General features: G+C 37.7%; 1 protein-coding gene across 3 annotated transcripts in view; it reads left to right on the forward strand.

Moving 5' to 3' along the window:
- The window catches only part of ITGA2 (integrin subunit alpha 2), a 104,396-nt gene that overhangs the window by 73,560 nt on the left and 8,650 nt on the right, over positions 1 to 22,186 (forward strand). For 2 of the 3 annotated variants that reach the window (XM_003276518.3, XM_012507859.2), the window contains 14 exons: positions 653 to 856; positions 1,571 to 1,707; positions 2,850 to 2,989; positions 5,825 to 5,976; positions 7,648 to 7,758; positions 8,324 to 8,406; positions 8,830 to 8,971; positions 10,384 to 10,476; positions 11,060 to 11,136; positions 11,220 to 11,303; positions 14,878 to 14,980; positions 16,610 to 16,720; positions 17,694 to 17,798; positions 19,437 to 19,550. In XM_003276518.3, the coding sequence (XP_003276566.1) occupies positions 653 to 856; positions 1,571 to 1,707; positions 2,850 to 2,989; positions 5,825 to 5,976; positions 7,648 to 7,758; positions 8,324 to 8,406; positions 8,830 to 8,971; positions 10,384 to 10,476; positions 11,060 to 11,136; positions 11,220 to 11,303; positions 14,878 to 14,980; positions 16,610 to 16,720; positions 17,694 to 17,798; positions 19,437 to 19,550 (1,656 nt within the window). The remainder of the gene's footprint in view (positions 1 to 652; positions 857 to 1,570; positions 1,708 to 2,849; positions 2,990 to 5,824; positions 5,977 to 7,647; positions 7,759 to 8,323; positions 8,407 to 8,829; positions 8,972 to 10,383; positions 10,477 to 11,059; positions 11,137 to 11,219; positions 11,304 to 14,877; positions 14,981 to 16,609; positions 16,721 to 17,693; positions 17,799 to 19,436; positions 19,551 to 22,186) is intronic. The other variant, XR_001116051.2, reaches the window with a different exon arrangement.

Genomic DNA, 22,186 nt, shown 5'->3' on the forward strand with positions numbered 1-22,186 from the left:
TTTCACCAGAAAAATTTTCAATCAAAAGGTTGGAAATAGGTGAAGATCGTATTATTGAGAGGAAAATGAGACCAAGAAATGGATGTTGTTCAGCTACAGTAAAGAGAATTATCTCCTTTCACCTTGGTTTGTGAGCAGTTATTTATGACCTTACTGAAATTCTTATTTATAATTCCGATCATAAATAGTTCAGGTTTAAAATTCTATCCATTTTTAACATTAAAAAAAATTAGTTTGGTCATCGATTGCTCTGAATTTTATTTTCTTTTTCCTTTTATCATATTTCTTTCACTTTTTTAAATAGATGGGGTCTTGCTCTGTTACCCAGGCTGTAGTGCAGTGGTGTGATCATAGCTCACTGCAGCCTCTAATTCCTGGGCTCAAGCAATCCTCCCACTTCAGCCTCCTGAGAGCTAGGACTACAGGTGTGCGCCACCACTCCTGGCTAACTTTTTACAAAAATGTTTTATAGAGACAAGGTCTCACTATTGCTCAAGCAGGTCTCAAATACCTGGCTTCAAGTCGTCCTTCTGCCTCAGCCTCTGGAGGCTTTGGGATTACAGGCATGAGCCACCACACCCAGCTGCTCTGAATTTTAATTATACAAGTTGTAAGGTTTGCTTTAATCATGCTTTTGTTTCCCCTTTGCAAGGGCATTTTGAGTCAGCACCAATTTCTTGAAGGCCCCGAGGGCATTGAAAACGCTCGATTTGGTTCAGCAATTGCAGCTCTTTCAGACATCAACATGGATGGCTTTAACGATGTGATTGTTGGTTCACCACTAGAAAATCAGAATTCTGGAGCTGTATACATTTACAATGGTCATCAGGGCACTATCCGCACAAAGTATTCCCAGGTAATCCATGAGCTGTATGGTGATGTATGTATTTGTGGGTCTTAACATATTAGACATAGAAAGCGTCATGTAAACCATGCAATCCGTCCCTCTTATTTTGTAACTTCGTTGTTTCACTCAATAAACATTAAGTGAGCCTCTACTGTGTGCCCAAGCACTCTTCTAGACTCTGGGGATGCAGTAAGAACAGGACAGACACAATTCTGATCTGTGTGTGCCTTATATTATATTGGAGGAGACAAATAAAAAAAAAGAAGTAGATAAAGTGTTCCAGATAGTAATAAAGGAATTTTTTTAAAAAAGCAAATGAAACTAAAATAGGAAATAAAATTTCAGCAATAGTAGTATCAGGTGGTTGAAGGGGTGACTAATGAGGCCTCACTGACCAGCCAATTTTGGAGTAAGACCGGAAGGAAAAGAACTAGGAAATTAACCCTGTACCTGAACTTGCATCAATTTGCTCCCAGTCCACTATCTTTTCACTGGTTTATGATTTTTTATTAAAGATTTATGCTGTCCCTTTGATGAAAATGTGGCTGTAAGAGTGATGCAGAGATCAGATAAGATGTGATTAAAAAACTAATCTTTAGAATTTGTAGAGAATAAACAATCTGGAAAATTACTATAAAGAAATATAATAATGAAATTCAGAGGCTGCCATTTTCTGGTTCAGCTGTTGTGTACTATAATTTCGTGTCAAACCTGCTCTTTTAGAAAATCTTGGGATCCGATGGAGCCTTTAGGAGCCATCTCCAGTACTTTGGGAGGTCCTTGGATGGCTATGGAGATTTAAATGGGGATTCCATCACCGATGTGTCCATTGGTGCCTTTGGACAAGTGGTTCAACTCTGGTGAGTCAGGAAGAGCCAGACACAAACTAACTAAAGATTACCTGCTAAGAAAGCAGAACAGATGTCTGTACTGGTATTATAGAAATGCCACATGCATTCTGTAAGACTATAGGGAATTGATGTATCATAGTTTGCATAAAGGAATAAATGTGTTTCTCCAAGTAGGAAAAATAGATATATTTGCTTACCATTAGAAATACATTTCTCTCCTCATATGGTGAGTAAAACAGTACATAGAAAACATAAAGTTCTCGAAATGGTATCCAGGCTATTTCTGAATGTTATCTTCCTATAAATAGCCTTATCTCAGCATACAGAAGGGAAGCCTCATGAGACTGCATTCAAAAATACTGAAAATTCAGACCACACAAGTAAAGTGTAACTTCTATGTGACTGAATGGCATATTTTAAAATTATTAGTCATAAACAATAAGCCATTATTTAGGTTTAGCTGACTTCTCATTGACCTCCACAGGAGTTGAAGATTCGGAGGGAACAGTAGGAAGGTCATGTGATTCAAGGTCAAAAATAAGTATATTGAGCTGGCAAGGGAATAGAATCAGAAGGAAGTTGATTATTCAATCAAGAATTCTCCATTCATTTGTCTCTGTCAAAAAATGTGCTTTAAATGTCCAAATATTTGCGGAACAGAAAAATAATATTCATTGATTATTTTTTATTTCTGAGTTTAATGATACTATTTACAAATCTCACTTGTGCTTTTAAAGAATGAAGTGCATTATTTTTATTGCAGAATGAAAAGTTTTATGTGGAAAAAATAAAATTCAAGAATAATACTTAAGACTTTATAAAACAAGAAAATATATTTACTGAATAAATCAGTTAAAATCATTTCAGAGTAGCGTATCAAGAGTAAATACACGTATCCCAGAACCTAAAGTATAATAAATAACTCATATGTTAAACGTGGATTGTGTTAGTGATGCAGTCACAAATTTAAAAAAAAAATTATCTCTGTCTGCCATCTTAGAGCTTTCAAATATAAACTACTGCTAAAGTGCTTTGATAGACAGTAGAGAGAAAAATTCAGTAATGCTGGTACTGGGTCCTCTGTGATAAAGGATATAATACGTGTGCTCAGTAATAACGTCCATCCATCTGTTACTCTTTATGTCTTTTAGGTCACAAAGTATTGCTGATGTAGCTATAGAAGCTTCATTCACACCAGAAAAAATCACTTTGCTCAACAAGAATGCTCAGATAATTCTCAAACTCTGCTTCAGTGCAAAGTTCAGACCTACTAAGCAAAACAATCAAGTGGGTGCGTAGATCTGAAATAATCTGTATAGAAATTGGTTGGCTTACAGAGTTTTCATCCTGAATATAACAGATTTTGGTTTGTAGGCCAAGAGAAATAAGGGTCTTTAGTTACAGACACTTAAGTTTCCTTACACTGGAGATGCCTGAGAATGGTTCACTAGTCATGGAAGTTTTGTTTAGATCTTCCTTCCACATCTCTAGAAGGTTCTGCTGCAGAAAGTTGTAATCTCTATGACATAACCAAGGGCCCTCCTGCTTCCATCCTTTGAGTTTCTCTCACCTCCATTTCTCTTACTTAAAATCTTGAGCATACACAGATTATGCTGAACTGCCACTCAAATGACTATATCACATTGGCTATGCCATGATCTATATAGGACAGGTTCAGTAAAAGCATCAAGTATTTTCCCGTTGTTGAGGAATTAAACATGAAATAATGAAAGAAAACATGAAAAGCAATATATAACTTTTACCCAGTGTTTTAAATGTTCTAAATAGTACAGAGAAATGAATAAAAGTCTGAATTACGTCTCATCGGATGAGAAGGGTGAGGAAATCATTGTGGGCAAGCGTCAGCAGGAATTGTTGTCTTTTCTCTTGGGCTGGCCAAGTTGTCTTTCAAGCCCTGGCAAAGGTCCTGCCTCCTCTTCAAAGCTTCTTCTAAGCACACTATCTCATCTTCATCTCTCCTGCCCCAATAATCTCACCATGCTCAATACATAGCTTGCAATTTAATACTTGATTCAAAACTACCTTCTTTCATTAACTGCTGCTTCGTGGGTCCCAATTCCCCTTCCATCAGAATTTGGCTTTAAACTTCAGAACCTGTAGTTCCTATAGGAATTCAATTAAGTGACAAATATATTAACTTAAAGCTGAAAATACAGAAGCAGGTTATTTGCCATAATTCATACCAAGATACAAATAAGGTGAGAACACAAAGCAAAATTAGATTCAAATCTTAACATGCTTTCCAGATTTTCCTACTTTTCATATCCATTTGGAAGTTTTCCATGCAGATGTTCAAAGATTGACCCAATTTTGAGTAGCATATCTCACTTGACCTGCCATGTAGCACATCTAACTGAGCACACATGATAGTTAAGTCAAAAACCGTTGCTGTATAAACATTGTGGCTAGTCTGCCTAATAGATTAACTTGGGAAATATATTAGTTGGCAGAAACAGCAAACTGGTCAGCTGGCCCTGAAGCATAGATGTGTCTCATGTATCTTCCCTTTTTGACTATACTTCAACCCTTATGGCGATGCACACTCAAAAATTCTACTTTCAGAGAATTTCCTTCCCATCCACAGGCTGCCGAGGGTTCCTGGCCTTTCTTACTATTGGGCATCTTTCCCTTTAAATGTTTTTTCCTGATGCCTTCAGGTCCACACAGACAAGCCAAGTGAAATGATTGTGAGCTCATTTGTCACTTCATTGCTTGGCAATAATAGTATGTAAGACATGAATCCCATCTTCACAACTGTGGAAAGTGAATTTATAAAGCATATGGTTTCTATCATTTATTGCATCAGGTGCACACTTCAATTTAAGATTAATAACATAGCCTATGAAGCGATGTATCATTTTTACAAAGCTGCTTGAAAAAAAAAGGAAAGCATTATAATGTGGACTAACTTTGTCCTAACTGCACTCACCTCCTTGCCATTGTTTTTCCTTTACATCATCTTCACAACTTATTCTTAGTTTGTTTAATTCTTTAATATTTTATCCGTCATTGTTGGCATTGTTAAGTCACTGGATCAAGAAAAATTGTGCAACATATGTGATAGATTTTTTCAAGGTAACATGTAGAATTCATGTTTTGGGAAGTATATACAACCTTTAAAATATTGAAAATAATAAAGTAAGATAGAATAACCCCAAATAAGGCAACAAGGCAGCTGATGCTGTGAATGGCACCAGGTGTTCTCTCTCAATTTTGGACACACGGCCAGTGGACTTTAGTTGAAGGTAATAATTCTGATAGTTTAGACATCGGCTACTGACATCAGTTATTATCACATAATTTTTTTCATTAGCTGGTATTAGAAAACAGAGGTTCAAAGAGGGTAAGTAAATTGCCCCAAGTCACAGAGCTCCTAAACAGCAGAATTAGGATTCAAACCAAGTCTGCCTGATTGAGACTTTATTGCTGCAGTGTTGCATGCATTTCCCTATGTGAGCACCTAGAATAGGTCAAGCACTGTCCATGTTCCCTTAGAGTATCTCAGTTAATCTTCACAATAACAATTAATTCTTACAACTGGATGGAAGCAGAAAGAACATGAGCTCTTATTTCAAAAATACCCAACTTTTACTTCTGACTAGCCATGTGAGGTGAATTATTTCACATCACTTATTCTAGTTCATTATTTGAAAAATAAGATAATAAAATTCACTTTCCAGATTCATTGTAAAGCTTGTATGGTACACATGAGAATGTGTCCAACATCGCAGGCACTCAGCAACTCTTCCTTTCCATTCTGTGTCTCTGTGTTATGATTAATGAAACCCGTGCTTGTGGGAGTGAGCAATTTGACCAGGTTCATCACAGTAGGTTTCCTGGCGGCAAGTCTAGTTTTCTTTCCACTGCTCCCAGCCACATTCCTCTGAATCACATTTCTTTGTATGCACAGTCACCTATGTCACATCAGAGCTGGAATGACAAATGCTTTGTGGTGCTAGCTATGGTTCACAAGCCACCAATATGAAGACTATTTCCATATTTTCTTGATGTGAGATACTTTGTCCAAGAAGACACAATAAAGCAAAGATGCTTTTTGCTATAAGTTGATTTGAAATAACATTTCTTTATGATTTTTTTATCGTAGCCATTGTATATAACATCACACTTGATGCAGATGGATTTTCATCCAGAGTAACCTCCAGGGGGTTATTTAAAGAAAACAATGAAAGGTGCCTGCAGAAGAATATGGTAGTAAATCAAGCACAGAGTTGCCCCGAGCACATCATTTATATACAGGTAAGGCCTCAGGAACATCCCTTTTCACTTTATTTCTTCCTAAAGACAAACGAGTGGTAAAAGTCAAAAATGGAAGCTTATGAGTTAGAAAACACTCGCCCTTCTAATGAATGCCTTTCTTATGTAATTCCGTAAATAAGAAGCATATTTACTTTATGCTAATATTTATGGTCACAATCTATTATTATGTAAGTCAGCAGCATCAAATTTCATTTGGAATTGCAATGAAAGGACTAAAAATATAATTCTTAAAGAGATCATAGATACAGTGTTTTCTTAAATGTTTAACAGAGAGAACTTTCCATTGGCAATAACTGTTATTTTGATATTTTCCTATCAGGGAAAAATTTTATTTATTGTTCAGCTACTGAAAAATAACTCCAATTGTGGTTTCTACTATTAGATTTAAGTTAACATAGGCGAAATATAGTAGATTATGAGATAACAATTATTTGTTCTAATTGTGTGCTGTAATTACTGTATTTAACATGGATTTTGAAAATTTCCCAAGTAAGAAAAATGCTTTTCAGGAGAAAATTTCCAGCCAGAAATTTATTTTATTAATGATGTGAATATTTCCACCTTGGAAACCACATAATGGCATTTGAAAGGATAATTTACTCAGGAAATCACTTTTTTAAAAGGATATTTAAGTACTTTCTTAGAATACGGTTCTCAGAATTTAAGGTGCGAAAGAACTGCCAGGGAAGCTTTTGGGAAATGTATATTCTGGGTTCTTACCATCAGAAATCTAGGTTTGAAGGCCCAAGGAATATGCAGGTCTAAGGAGCACCCCAAATATTTCTGATGTAAATGGATGGTACTGAGAGGTCTTACTTCAAGAAATGCTAAGTGTAAACACTAGAAAAACATAAAGTTGATGGTTAGATGAATTAAAATCAGTTGAGTTGTTTAGTTCATTTTTCAATTTGAAGGTTTCTTGTTTGTGAAGACATAGACTTCTTTTTGTTAAGGTGACAATTTTATAGATTCTTTAAAGGAAGAAATCTTGTTTCCCTTCTCTCCCATCCTGTGCTAAGTGGTGGATAAGATTATACATATAATCCCTAGTGAGGAAATGGAGACAGCCAAGCTGTTTTTCCTTAAAGTTTAAAAAAAAAAATCCTTTTTCACTATTTGATATCAATGCCAGTTAAAGTACATCCTACTTGCTAAGCCCACAGCCAGCCAAGGAAACATCTCCTCATAGTCCAGAGCTGTCATGGTAGACAGGCCCCCAGAAGGAATAAGTCCTTCTGGGAGGACTTCTGGGAGGCCCCCAAGAGTTAAGAGTAAGTCCTGCCTGTGAATGGACTAAAGAAGATCCCACTTCTGAGGAAAAGCAAATTCAAATGTTAGGGTTTCATTTGTATATACATAGTACTGTCTTGACAAGAACTGATGAGCTTAACTAAGAATCCCTGCTTCAAATTCTTACTAGACCCAAGTCTCCTTTGGTTTCTTAGTAGAAGAGAGGCTAAAAGCAGAATTAGGATGGAAGAAAAGAAGCGAGAGTCTTGATTATTCAAAACAAAGATATTCTACATAATTGAGAGCTGACTGTGCTCTTAACTGTAAACACATTTGTAATCGTTTTGTTGTTTTAATGCTGCTATGCCCTAATAAACTGACTCTGTCTCTCCCTGTATGTTTGTGTGTGTGTATGTTTAGGAGCCCTCTGATGTTGTCAACTCTTTGGATTTGCGTGTGGACATCAGTCTGGAAAACCCTGGCACTAGCCCTGCCCTTGAAGCCTATTCTGAGACTGCCAAGGTCTTCAGTGTAAGTGCAGCTTACACTTCCTGGATTTAGACTGGCAAACAAAGTTTCACAGTCACTGCAATAGTGTCTGAGGGATACTTAGGATGCAGCCTGTAAATTCTTAATTTTCTAAATGAACTACAATTCCATATGCATAAAGTTCACTAACACTTAAGTTCCATGACAGCAGGGATTTTTGTCTTTCTTGTTCACTGCTGTGTTTCCAGTCCCTAGAGCAGGGCCTGGCCTATTGTATGTGTTCAACATATATTTGTTGAAGAAATAAATAAAAATAAAGCAAATGCCTTGTGCTCACACTAAAAAAATATTACCAATACATATGAAGCTCTGTGTATAGCTGTCCCCACCATAGACACTTTCATCTAGCTCCCCCTGTGCAAATGATTATCTTGAGTTTTGTGTTTATTAATGCTTTTCTTTATTATTTTGTTAAACATTTATATATTCCTAGAACATTGTTTGGTTTTGTACTTTATGTAAATAGAATAATACTGTATGTATTCTTCTGTAATTTGCTTTTTCAACCCAAGAGCAAATGTATGGATCTTTTTTTCCTTTTTCGTAGATTCCTTTCCACAAAGACTGTGGTGAGGATGGACTTTGCATTTCTGATCTAGTCCTAGATGTCCGACAAATACCAGCTGCTCAGTAAGTTTTACTTTAAAGCTTGTTGTAAAATATAGAAATAAAAGACACACTAGATTACTTTATTCAAATGAATGTTTATAGAGTTTTTCTACAAAAGAAATATTCATAACTAATAAAGACCTTTAAAAACTAAATTTCAATGTCTACCATCCACATAGGAGTAAAACAACAAGAAATATAAAATTACTGTATTTAAATGGTTCCGTTCCCTCTAATATAATAGCAACAAAGAACAAAATCCAATTGCATTTACTTATTTGTTGTCAGTATCATTTTGACGCAAAGATAGTTTATTACACAGCAATTTTCTCAGTAGTCTAAGTAAGTCTAAAGAGTTTAGTTTTTTAATGAGTGAAATTTTAAAATACCGGCCTTTTTATTTAAGAGTAATGGCTTTTCCCCCCTCCTTTTTACTTTTAACAGAGAACAACCCTTCATTGTCAGCAACCAAAACAAAAGGTTAACATTTTCAGTAACGCTGAAAAACAAAAGGGAAAGTGCATACAACACTGGAATTGTTGTTGATTTTTCAGAAAACTTGTTTTTTGCGTCATTCTCCCTGCCGGTATGTGATGAGACCCTGCGCTTACCTCCACCATGCTTCCTACTTATGGATCACTGTCTTCTCTATGTCCTCTGAGTTGTTTAAAGAAGCACCTTAACCCTCCGCATGATCAATCTGAACTTTGTGGCTTCTGACTAGTTAAACCGCATGAGAACATAGTCTGGCTCTGTATCTAGATTCTGCTTGACAGCTTGGGTCAGTTTTTCCCTTATCCTGAGACTTGGCAGCAGTAGCCAGACACTCCCATAACTCTTCTTGAGCCATCAGTGTGATGAGGCTGCTGCATTCTGCACAGATGCAGTGCACTTGCTCTAAGACATTTGAGTCCCAAAGCTTAGCCTGAGCTTTGCAGCTATGGTTGTTGCTGCTGCCAAGATGATGCATGCCAGCAAAGCCAGCTAATCACATTGACTTGATCGTTATACCAGAAGCACACTTGACCGTGAGTGCGCCCTGGTCCCTCCCCTACCACCAAATGATGAAGAAAAAAGGGAGAGAAGGAAAAGCTGAGATTTTCCAAATGAGCTATTTGATTAAAGGATTAAACAATGATTTCATTTAATTGAAAGTTAATGTGATCTTAATAGGCTTAGAGTTCTAAACCTAACCTGACCTTGGTGTTTAAACATCCTGTGCCAAGTGGCAACTACTTCTTTTAAAGGGGGAAAAAGGCCGGGCGTGCTGGCTCACGCTTGTAATCCCAGCACTTTGGGAGGCCGAGGCGGGCGGATCACAAGGTCAGGAGATCGAGACCACAGTGAAACCCTGTCTCTACTAAAAATACAAAAAATTAGCCAGGCGTAGTGGTGGGCACCTGTAGTCCCAGCTACTTGGAGAGGCTGAGGCAGGAGAATGGCGTGAACCCGGGAGGCGGAGCTTGCAGTGAGCCGAGACTGCACCACTGCACTCCAGCCTGGGAGACAGAGCGAGACTCTGTCTCAAAAAAAAAAAAGGGTGGGGGGGGGGGAGAAAACTAAAAAAAAAAAAAAAAAAACCCTCCAATTATTTAAAATACAGACAAACACCAATATATGATTTTACTTTCTTCTCTTGAAAATGCTTTGAATAAATTGAGAAAAACATATTCCTAAAGCCAGCATTTCAAAATATTGAATTAAAGCTATTTGTGCATCTGAAATATAAAAACTATCATTTTTTTCTGGGGATAAAAATACAGTATTTAATCTTTTCTTTGGTTTGCTGGATGTCCTAGGTATCTTTAGGGTTAGCAATAAAAATAGCATATTAGCCACTTGGGCAGTATAAAATTTCAAGTCGAGGTATAATGAATTATTTCAGTATGAACCAACCTTACTGCTAAAATGCCACTGTACCTCTTTTACCAGGTGCGTGCATACACACACAAATGTTATATGCCAATTGATCATTGTTGTTTCCTTGGTCTTGTTCAGGTTGATGGGACAGAAGTAACATGCCAGGTGGCTGCATCTCAGAAGTCTGTTGCCTGCGATGTAGGCTACCCTGCTTTAAAGAGAGAACAACAGGTACAACTTGCATTTCATCCTGCAATCCATACAAGCCCTCCTCAGCACATATGCTAATTTACCAACATAGCATCTTGCTATCATAATTTGATAGGCATCACAAAATAACTGGCTGCATACTTAGGGGAAGTTTTCAATATCTAAATGTTTTCTTTAAATTATTAATAAAAATGGGATTTTCTCCATGCAATTCATTCAAAAAGGTACACACAATATGCAAAGTTCTTTTTGTCTAAATATGTTGAGCAACATTGGTCAAAGCACTATACACAGAGTCACGGAGATCATTTATTAGCCCCTAGTAACAAGTTTCACATCAGCTCAAAGCTTCCAAATTCAGACAGGTATATACGCCTGGATAACTTACATGTGTCACTTGGAAGTCAAGCTTCTCTAATTCTAATGTGAGGCATAGTAAAACAAGGTGGACAAATAAAGATATTCTACAAATATGAAAGCTTAAGGTATATAAAATTCAGAATCAAATTTGAGTGAGTTTACTTTTATGAGAAACATTTTTTTTTTCACGTTGGCCTCTGAGTATGAAGCATCATAGACTGAGAAATTTTAATTTTATCTTTAGGTGACTTTTACTATTAACTTCGACTTCAATCTTCAAAACCTTCAGAATCAGGCGTCTCTCAGTTTCCAAGCCTTAAGGTAAAACATAATGAAGTCATGAATGGAATGATGGATAGCTTTATATTTCTCTCTAAGTAATTTCCTAATGTTTCTTTCTATAGTGAAAGCCAAGAAGAAAATAAGGCTGATAATTTGGTCAACCTCAAAATTCCTCTCCTGTATGATGCTGAAATTCACTTAACAAGGTAGGTGAAGCAGTGGGTAACCTGTTATCACTGACACCAACTCTAGATCAGAAGATTTTTGGTGCATGGCTAAAGAAGTCCTCTGTATGCTCATTCTTAACTGAAGAATTTGAATTAAAATTCTTGTCAACTAAAACGGAAGTCCACAGACATATTGGTCCCTAGGAAAACCTTGAGTGACTCGTTAGGCTTATTAAACTAATGAGAGTAGCCCAGAAAGGCAGAGAAAGATCCCTGTAGCCACACATCACAGGCACGCTCCACATTGCAGGCCCTCTGAGTAGCTGCAAACATTCTCAAAATGTTGAAACAACTCTCAAAGGTCCTGAGAGTTGTCTTCACTTTCTTCTCACTGCCTGCTTCCCATTGTATATGAGGTCTCAAGCAGTATCCCCATTCCTGGACATTGAAGCCCCAAGCACAATGTTTTGCACATAGTAGGTCCACAATAAATATTGAAACTAGTCACAGTTTGAATATTCAAATATTGGAACTAGATCAAGTCTAGTTTCTGAGTGAAAAATTCCTAACATATCAGATTAGGGTTTTCTTCCAGCCAGGAGGAAATGAGGTTTTTTCCAAAGGAAGTCATCCATAAAGAAATGCTTTGTTCCCTGTTTTTACCTGCCCAAAGCAAGCAAACCTGAGAGCAGTGGTGTAAATGTCAGTGGTTGATACAGGCTGTCTTTAATTGTTCAGAGGGACAGGTGTCTTGGTAAGTGGGTAACATACAAATTTCTGTCATTGGTTGATACAGGCTGTCTTTAATTGTTCAGAGGGACAGGTGTCTTGGTAAGTGGGTAACATACGAATTTCACAGGTTCTAATAGGTTGATATCACTTTAACTCACACTTAGAAGTAAGGTGAGTTCATGGCACAGACAAACTGGAACACAGTTGTGCAGGTGCGCTGGGCACAGGTGATGCCGAACTACAGGCCTGGGAACCAGAGTTCTCTACCTGGTGAAGCAATAGGACAGCTTCCCAGCACAGATCAATGACCCAAGAATAGCACACTGCAGCACTTTCCCAAGAAATCCAGTGACAGCAGGTTTGTCTAACTTCTACCACATCACTCCAGCCCCTAAGAGCATGGAATCTGTAGATCGTCCAATAGCTCTCTGAGCAAAAACAAAAAGGAAAATATGTCATCATGTCTAGAGCTTGAGCCAAAAAGCAAAGATGAAAAGAATGCTTCTGTATCAAGTGAGTTGCAAACAGCACAAGCAGAAACAAAATTCAGTCCAAATAATAACGTCTCTGAAAAAGTCATCAGTAACTGCAGACTTCAAAGGATCCCCACTTGCTAAAATAAGAAATTGGAAACAAATGCAACCAACTCAAATTGATGTTACCACATTACCTGAATTTTTTCCTTCTTATATTTGATCCTTTCTTCTAAATATTTTTTGTCAATACAGTCTTTTTATTATTCTACTCTCTTACAATGGCCAATATTTTCCCAGATATTTAAGAATGAAATAAATATAAGATTGAAATTAGACTTTACTTTTACTAATTATCATGTTAGGCAGGTATTTTTGTAATGGCAACTTGAATTCAAATGTATTCTAATGTTCTTTAAAATATATCCTCAAAAAAATTAACATAGAGAATTATAAAGAACAAAAGTTAAAATGGGTCCTAGTCCTACCACCTAGAAAACCCAAACATTAGAGAAAGGTACACAGTGAGAAGTCATCCCTCCCCACCTTCCCTAGTGCCACTCCCCATGAGAGACTAACAAGACTGTTTTCAGAATATCTTCCAGATACAGGGTTGCTTATCTACCAGGATATATGCATATAAAACACACACACACACACACACACACACACACACGTGCACATTTTATTACCTGAAAGGAATGATAAAACACTCTTCTGTACCTTGCATTTTACATTATCTTAGAGAAGTTTTCATATGAGGACATACAGATCTAACTTATTCCAGTCCTGGCTGGATCATAATTTATGTAACCAATTCAATATTAACAAGATATTTGGTTGTTTTGCATTTTTATTTTGTTTTGTTTAACCATCATAAACAATGCTGAAAAAAAATTAACAAACATCTTTGCAAACTTTTGGAAAAAATCCTACACAATAACTTAGTGTATTTCTTAGCAACGACTTTGATACTGTATAACTGTACAGTTATATTGTAAAAAAATTATGGGTAGAAATAGCGATAATAGTATTATTTCTGAAGCAGGATCCCCCTGAGTATAGATAATTATTATTATAAATATATTGATCAACACTTAAGTAGCTTAAGGAACACTTAAGTAACAAATGGAAAAGTGTCAGATCTCTTTAAAATGCAAATGCAGACCATATTAATTTAGAAATTGGCCCCATTTAGGATCTCACACAAAGATCTTCTGGAAGGCATAGGAAATAATTCATGCACACACATCCAGGCTTTCTGTTTCAAATCCTAGTCAGTTTTCCCATTTTCCATGTCAGGCTGACAAATCATTGTTTCCTCTCATATATAACCTTGACGAATACATCCACTCAGGTCTCCCTGTGACATAGTTTCCTTTTAAGGGTATGGAAAAAAATCATTAAGGCATAAAAGAGGGAAAGACAAGGTTTTAGTAAAGAAACCCAAAAAATTCTACTTCAGAAAATGTCCACCCCACGTTTTTAAGAAATAGAATCAACATTCTACAATTAACGTAAATCGTCCAGTGGGAATAAATGGAAAGGATATGCACAGTGTTCTCAGACCCCTACCCTCACCGCTCAAACCCTAATCCCCCACCCAAAGAAGCTACCCTGGTTGGAATCCCACCTCAGAGCCCCAGAAATGAGAGAGGAGAGGGGAGGTCCCCAGTTTCATTCTAGTTTGAGTGGTCCTGTGAGGGTTTCTCTGATTTCATCATCACTTTGCTTGCAGAACTTAGTTGGCAATCTTAAGCAAAGAGGTTAAGATCAATCCAGTGGTTTTAGGTCCAGAATACTAAAACCTCTGGGTCAGCCATCTTAAAGGTGGTCTCTACAGTAATGGTGGAAACAGATTTGACCAACCCCATTCAGACCCAAACCATTTGAATTGGTTTGCAACTAAAGAAGGATAGGAAGAACGAATAATACAGGCATCTGGTAATGAACACTGAAGGAGCTCAATACCCTATTATTATATTTTAGCCACACCAAAGTGAAAACCCCTGGCTTATAATTCCATTCATTCAACCAACAAGTACTGATTGTCTACTATGTTAACATACTAGTCAATATAACAGTAACCTTGGGAAGACTTCTGCTATCAATTCTAAAGTGATACTTTTGTACTTATTTAGAAACTTGACAATTGGTAGACATGTAATGCACAAACTCTTAGCAGAAAATCCACAAAGAAATATGTTTTGAAAGGAATTTATGTTCGTCTTAGAAACATACATTGGAACATAAGCCCATAGGCAAGCATTTCTTTTTATTTGGTGCTTTTGTAACTAAAAGTAAAATTTACTTTAACCTAAGCTATAAGATACTTAAATAAAAGAAATATTAACCTTCAAGAACAAAAGCAAACTAAAATATTTGGCTTTACAAACATCATCCAACAGATCTACCAACATTAATTTTTATGAAATCTCTTCGGATGGGAATGTTCCTTCAATCGTGCACAGTTTTGAAGATGTTGGTCCAAAATTCATCTTCTCCCTGAAGGTTGGTAAGCCTGTCATAAGGATGGCAAATCCAGGAGAAAGTGAGAAGAAAAAAATGAGTCTGGAAATAAAAGGAGAAAGTAAAAAGAAATTGAAATACATCCATGGTTCTCAAACTTGGGTGTGCATTAAAGTCACCTGGAGGACTTGTGAAAACACAATGCTGGGCTTCATCTCCAGGATTTCTGATTCAGTAGGTCCAGGGTGGCCTACACATTTGCATCTCTAACAAGCCCCCAGGTGATGCGTATGCTGCTGGTCCAGGTGCCATACTTTGATAACCAATAGGCTAGATCATAGATAAGTAAACAACTGGGCTTTGTGCATAGCTATGTGTCTTGGGTAAGGAAAAATTGATATATTTTGAAGGCAAATGTTCAACATTAACCAACAGAGCATTACTATAAAGGAAGGTATTGCTGTGGGTAAAAGTCTTTGGCATATAATTATTATGCCAATTTATCCTCAGAGACCACTTCTGTTTGAGTTTACCATTTGTAAACAAATCTGTACATTAATGCTAGGTAGTATCTAAAAATATTTTTGAACCAAATTCTATTTACTATTAGTAAGCCATTATGAATCTAAAGATTACTACCAGTTAAAGATAAATTAATTTGTGAAAGAATAACTATTTTATATTGTAATTAAAATTAAACTTTGGAAAGTAAAAGGAATTTATCCACTATCCTAAGTCAATACCATTTTATTTTTGTTCATTTCTCACTCGTTTGTTACGTGGTTGCAACTCTGCAATTTTGTGATAAAAAAATCTTTAGAAGAATCTTTATGATCTAGATATTATAATAGAATTTATAAAATGTGGATGGTATTTGGCAACTATGTTCTTTAAAATGGGGCGTCTATTCAGTTCGTGGTAATAACACTCATAGAGTGTGTAATAAGTATACACCAGCCATTGTATCAAGTGCTTTACATATGTTGTCCCATTTAGTTCCCAGATCAGTTATGAGCTTGGTATTATTATTCCCGGGGATGTTATTTAAAATATTTAAATAACCAGTAGGGTATAAGCCCTGGCCAATTAGAACAGAAACCCCCACCCATGAGAACAGATGCTGTATCAGTGCCCTGTGCCAGCACATACCTACTGAATTTCTGATCATCTTTATTTTACAAATAAGAAAAACATAGAGAGGTCAAGTTCCTTGCCCAAGCCACACTGCTAATCAGCAGCAGACTGGGACAGAACACCCTGGCAGCCCAGCTCCACAGATGGCATTTTTAACCATTTATACCACGTCTCGCAAAGTCACAAATTACTTACCCATTAACATTGTAGATGTTGAGTTTTTTTCCATTGAGCCATTTATGCCTAGTATTCCATTATTGGAACACTAAGCATGTGGGAGTTACTTATATCCTACTGCTCAAGGTCATTGCCAAGGTATGACCGAAATTTCAAAAAAATTGCAACCTCAGGCATAAATGCGTTTTAAGAGGTGAGACACAGAGACCTGAAGTGTGACTATAAAGTGATGGCTGACTTTCATTTGGACTCAATCTTACCACCTCGTAGTTGCCCTTCATCAACACAGGGGTTACTGGTGGATTTCCTTGCATCACGTACATCCTGTTGCAGTACTGGCATGTTTTATTCTCCACACAGGTAACAACAGGAAGTGTTCCAGTAAGCATGGCAACTGTAATCATCCACATCCCTCAATATACCAAAGAAAAGAACCCACTGATGTACCTAACTGGGGTGCAAACAGACAAGGTAAAGATTACAAAATTGCTGAAAAAATGTGCACTTTCAAGATGTAAATAACCCATGAGATTAGGGTGATCGTGTCTGACATTTTACAGATGGGAAACAGACGGTAACTCCTATGCGGCCCGGGTGCCAACTGACTAGCAGTTAATTTCATATTAGAAGAAGAATATTGTTACAAGAAAACAAATGGCTGAGTCTAGGGAATTGTGGGTGGCAGAAATTATTCCAAAAACCCCATTTTGGCCTGGTGAAGATCTGACTTTGACAGGCCCTGTGAAGGCTGGGAGGTAAGAGGCTGGACCTATATGGGAAGCATAGCAGGCCTTCACAGCTGTAGTAAGGAGCTGGTCTTCAAGCAGCCAGCCTGGACTTTCCCCTGGTAATACTCAACCCTGGCTGTTCATTTTAATCCCTCTGTTCGCTCTTTTAAATAAGAGTGCCCAGACCTAACCCAGGCAATTAAATCAGAATCTCTAGGGATAAGATTCTGACACTAGGGTTTTTCTTTAACCACCCCCACTCCATCCACCCTGTGGTTCTAACACGCAGCCTGGGCTGAGAAGTACTGCTCTAGCCAACCCCCTTGACATTGGCTCATCTTCAGTCCAACAGCTGTATTATTCAACAGTTGTATTATTTCTGTAGTGTGCATAGGGGGCTACAGAAAAATCAAAATCCTAAAATGTTCCAGAGAAAATTACCCTGAATTATTCACAGTGTTTAGCTATTGCAGATTTGCCTCATCATATGTGGGCTGTAAGAACCTAGCCCACCTCATCAGTTCACATCAGGAGCATTTAAATACTTCATGTTCACCTGGAGATTATATGAAGTGTGGCCAGGTCAGCAGCGTTGAAAGAAGCCTAACAGCCCTTCCCAGGCCCCTGCAAGTGACAGTAGGATTTCCTAACATGTTGAAAGGAACATCATAAACTGTTTTGCTTCTGAAGTCTGATCGGGTGTTCTTCTTTTATAGGCTGGTGACATCAGTTGTAATGCAGATATCAATCCACTGAAAATAGGACAAACATCTTCTTCTGTATCTTTCAAAAGTGAAAATTTCAGGCACACCAAAGAATTGGTGAGGACAAGTTAACGTGTGAAAGCTCCCCTCATTCATTTATTTCACCCGTGATCAGGACGCTGCTTTTCTCCTACCAGTGGATATCATAGAACTTTCTTATTTTGCCTTTGATGCTTATATGAGTCAAGATTTAGAAAATATTAGGTTGGTGCAAAAGTAAATACGATTTTGAAACCCGCAATTACGTTTGCACCAACCTAATATGTGGTCAAATCTAGGTTACTGGAATTAATCTTATGCAACTTCTTATAAAATATAAGTTCTGGACTTCATGACATCAGAAAAACTCATGTGAGGCTATTGTGTTTATGCATTGTGCACTTCGGAAACAAAGCAAAGAGCTGTGAAGGAACTGGGTGTGTGCTGCAGAGGAGAAGCCCCTTAAATCCCCCTTCCACATAATACTGATGTTTTTTATTTAGCTGTGAAATATGCTGCTGCACTTCTCTGTTTTTCAGTGTTTTGTTATTTCCTGTTCTCAAGCTATGCCTGCTTCTTGGGGAAAGAGACTAGTCTAGCATCTGGCATGGTGCCTGGCACATATTAAATATTCAAATAAGTAAACCTTTAGTAAGCAATAACTCCTAAACAAACCTTAGCTCTCCCCTATGAACAATATTGGAATTCTCCTGGTTTTCTTTGACTGCAATTGTTTTATTTTGTGAAGGATGGGGAAAACAGGAAACCAGAAGAATGAAATTATTTCTTTTAATGTGTAGTAATCTACAAGTAGGTAAATGCATGCTGTAACAGAAGTGGGCCATGCTACCTTTTGGCCTTGAACATAGGCCAATGTCATAGATTTTCAATTAATCACTTCATTTTTTAATGCAGTTTTACATTCATGGAAGAATTGAGTGGAAAGTACAGAAATTCCCATATACCTCCTGTCCCACACAGCCTCCCCCACTACCAAAATCCTGCACCAGAGTGGTATATTTGTCACAATCGATGAAACTACATTACTATATCATTATCAACCAAAATCCATAGTTTACATTAGGGTTCACTCTTGGTGTTGTTAAAATCCATGCTGTGGAATTTGACAAATGTAAAATGACATGTATCCACCACTATAGTATCATACAGTGTATATTCACTGCCCTACACATCATCTGTGCTCTGCTTATTCATCCCGCCCATCCCACTAGCCCTTGGAACCACTGATCCTTTTTCTGTCAACTTTTTTTAAAATCTAGGGAGTCTATAATTAGGTTTAATGACTAAATTGTAGTACATTTTGTGTATGTTTAATAATTTATTTAACTAGTACATTGTTGATAAACAAGTTACAGTTTGGGGGGTTTGGTTTTTAGGTTTTTTTACTCTCAGAAATAGTAGTGCAATAAGCAGGCTTGGGGTACTTTGTTCCACACATTGCTGATTATATCCTGAGGCTATCTATACAGACAGGAAATGGATGGGGTAAAGGGTGTGCACTTGGTACATTTTGAGATATAGTCCCACAATCCCTTGAAGGAGGGCAGGAGAGTTAGAACTACTAATAGCTCATGAGATTGCCTGTTTCCCTAGGTGTGTCCCAGCACTGAGTTTTACCTAGCTTTAAAATTTTAGCATGTATTTTTAACTCCTACTAACTCACTCTCTCTTTTACCTTTGACTCCATACTGTAAGAACTGCAGAACTGCTTCCTGTAATAATGTTACCTGCTGGTTGAAAGACCTTCACATGAAAGGAGAATACTTTGTTAATGTGACTACCAGAATTTGGAACGGGACTTTTGCATCAGTAAGTATCAGTTTTATTTGTTAGATTTATCAATAGCAAGGAAACGTAAGGCTGCACTGACAAGTTCTTCCCCTTTGACAAAATAAGTATTCTGGCTAATGTCTGCGATGGCCAAATAACCCAGAGCATTTTACCCTGAAAGGCAGCACACTTCCATCCCTTTCCAGTGCTCATCCAATTTGGTAGTGCCTCAGAGTCATCTGGGATACTTGTGAAAGGGTCTGTTTCTCAGACTCCATGCGACCTACCACATCAATGGGAATGGTGTCAAGGTCATCTCTGCGGCCCTGGGCTAAAAGGGGCAGCCTGCTTTGTCCGCCTCTAGGAGCTCTCCCACTCTCCATCTTTCCAGTCTCCTCTGCCACACCCAAATCAAAATGTCTGTGTCTCTGTCTCACTCCTTGAGCTCTCAGTTAATTGTATGATTGATCTCAAACCACCTAGTAGATGAATCTAGCATAAGGATATGTCTTCCTATATTACAGCCAGGCCATCACCCTGCTCTCCTGTTTTACCCTTCCCCTGTTGGGAGAGCCCAGTGGGCACATGACTTTCTAAATCATCTCAATCCCCATGAAAAATTTGAAGAAAAAGCCAAAACAATGTCCGTTTTTTTCCATATGGCAACTGTGAGTCTTCTGCTCTAGTGATATCTGCTTTCAGCAGGGATGTTGGTAGCCAGAATTTCAGTCTGGCATGAAAAAATATAAGGATAGACAGGCCTCCTTAAACTAGACTGCTTGTGTGGCTAGCATTCCTTTTACTGACATGGGCTCCAATTGAGGAAGAAAAACAGAAATTAGTCTGAAACCTCCTGGGGATCTCTGTAGCTCTTACTAGTTTTTTTTCTTTTTTTTTTTTTTAACAAATAAATGAGTTCCCAAGGTGCTTACAACCAAACGCTACTCATTTTTTTTTCTTTTTACCATTTCATGATCTCTCCAATAAACCCACTTCCTGCTGTAGAGTTTTGTAAAACTGGAGAACTCAGCACCCTCCAAACTCATCCCTGGAGTCAAATATAAGCAATATTCTTGGATAAAGACATAGAAGAAAACGGAATAGTAAAAGTTAGAAAAAATGCAGAATTGGGGGAATGGGGAAGTGAGGAGTTGAATATTTCTTCTGGCTTGCTTGCTTGCTTTTACTTTGTTTTCTTGTTAGCTGCATTTGCTTTCAAGCCTTCAGGACAATTCCAGGTCCTTTAAGATGTGAAGCGTGCTGTTAGTTGTACCACCTTCCCAGCTGCTGCAGTGTGGTGCTCAGTTTTGCTCCATTGGTTCTTGGCGCCTTGGATTTGAGGAACAAATGTTTTCATAGCAAATTTTGCCAACTGGAAGGAACACTGACTGTTGCACATCAAAATGCACACATGCCAGCTCTGTAAAACACATTTGGATTTTCTTGAGTTTAAGACTACATCACTTTAACTGTGAGACTTTTTAAAGTACCTTCCCAACGATCTTCAGAAGCAGTTTATTTCTGGGAGTAAACTTCCTAGAAAGTGTAGTATTTATGCCGCTTTAATGTGGCTATGGTGGTTAAACTAAGAAAACACCCTTGAGATGTCAAGGTATGTCAAGTGACATACAAGGATTGGTGTCAAGTCCTACATCTCTTCCTCCTTCATGAAAAGTCAAATGTTTATCCTCACCTTGCTTCCAGCAATTTAAGCAGCAAAGTGGATGTTTCTCAGACCACTTAGGAGATCCAGTCTGAAATATGGATCTCATTTCCTGTATTTGAACCCATTAATGCACTGCCTTTTGTTGCTACCCTTTCTCTGACATAGTGCAAGGCAACTTAACATTTCAAGTAATTTCATTACAAAGTGATTGATCAGGACTCCAAATTGATGATAGAGTTGCTGCCATTTGTAAGGAGAAGCCTTGTTGAACGCTAGCAGGTGCATTACTTCACTCTCCAGATGCGTGTGGCATGCCTACCTCTACTTGTTAACCCTGCAGGATATTGTATGCCTATGAGAAGGGCCTATTTTGAGAATGCTATAAGAAAAATTCTTTCATCTTTAGTCTTTGGGGATTATGAAACCGGCATTTACTTAACTGCCACTTTTTTTCTTAAACTTAAACCATTATCAATACTCTTAATGTTTCCCCCAATAATATGTTTAAGAGACTGGTGAGCATGGTTAATTACTGATCCAATCATCTATCTTGAGAAAATTAACAGTAACCAGAGACCGAGCCAGTGGAAAGGAAATAAATTGCTCAGTTTTTGGAAATACATTCTTTCTGGCTCCCAGATATTGTTTAGCAAATTACCTCATAGAGTATGTCCAATAATGTGCCCTAGTAACCAGAAAAACTGAGTCCTAGTAGCCACAGCCTGTGAAAGCAGCTCTAACATCTAAGTGCTGCATTCTGCTTCACAGTAGCATCAGACCTAATGTAGAGAAAATAGTGAAATATACATATCAATAATGTTTCTACTGAAAAAACAGGCCTTTTTATTATTTATTTATTTTTAGACAGAGCCTTGCCCTGTTGCCCAGGCTGGAGTGCAGTGGCTTGATCTCAGCTCACTGCAACCTCCGCCTCCTGGGTTCAAGTAATTCTCCTGCCTCAGCCTCCTGAGTCGCTGGGATTACAGGTGCCCACCACCACGCCCGGCTA

This window comes from Nomascus leucogenys, chromosome 7b (assembly GCF_006542625.1).
Source record: "Nomascus leucogenys isolate Asia chromosome 7b, Asia_NLE_v1, whole genome shotgun sequence".
NCBI classification, from domain to species: Eukaryota; Metazoa; Chordata; class Mammalia; order Primates; family Hylobatidae; genus Nomascus; species Nomascus leucogenys.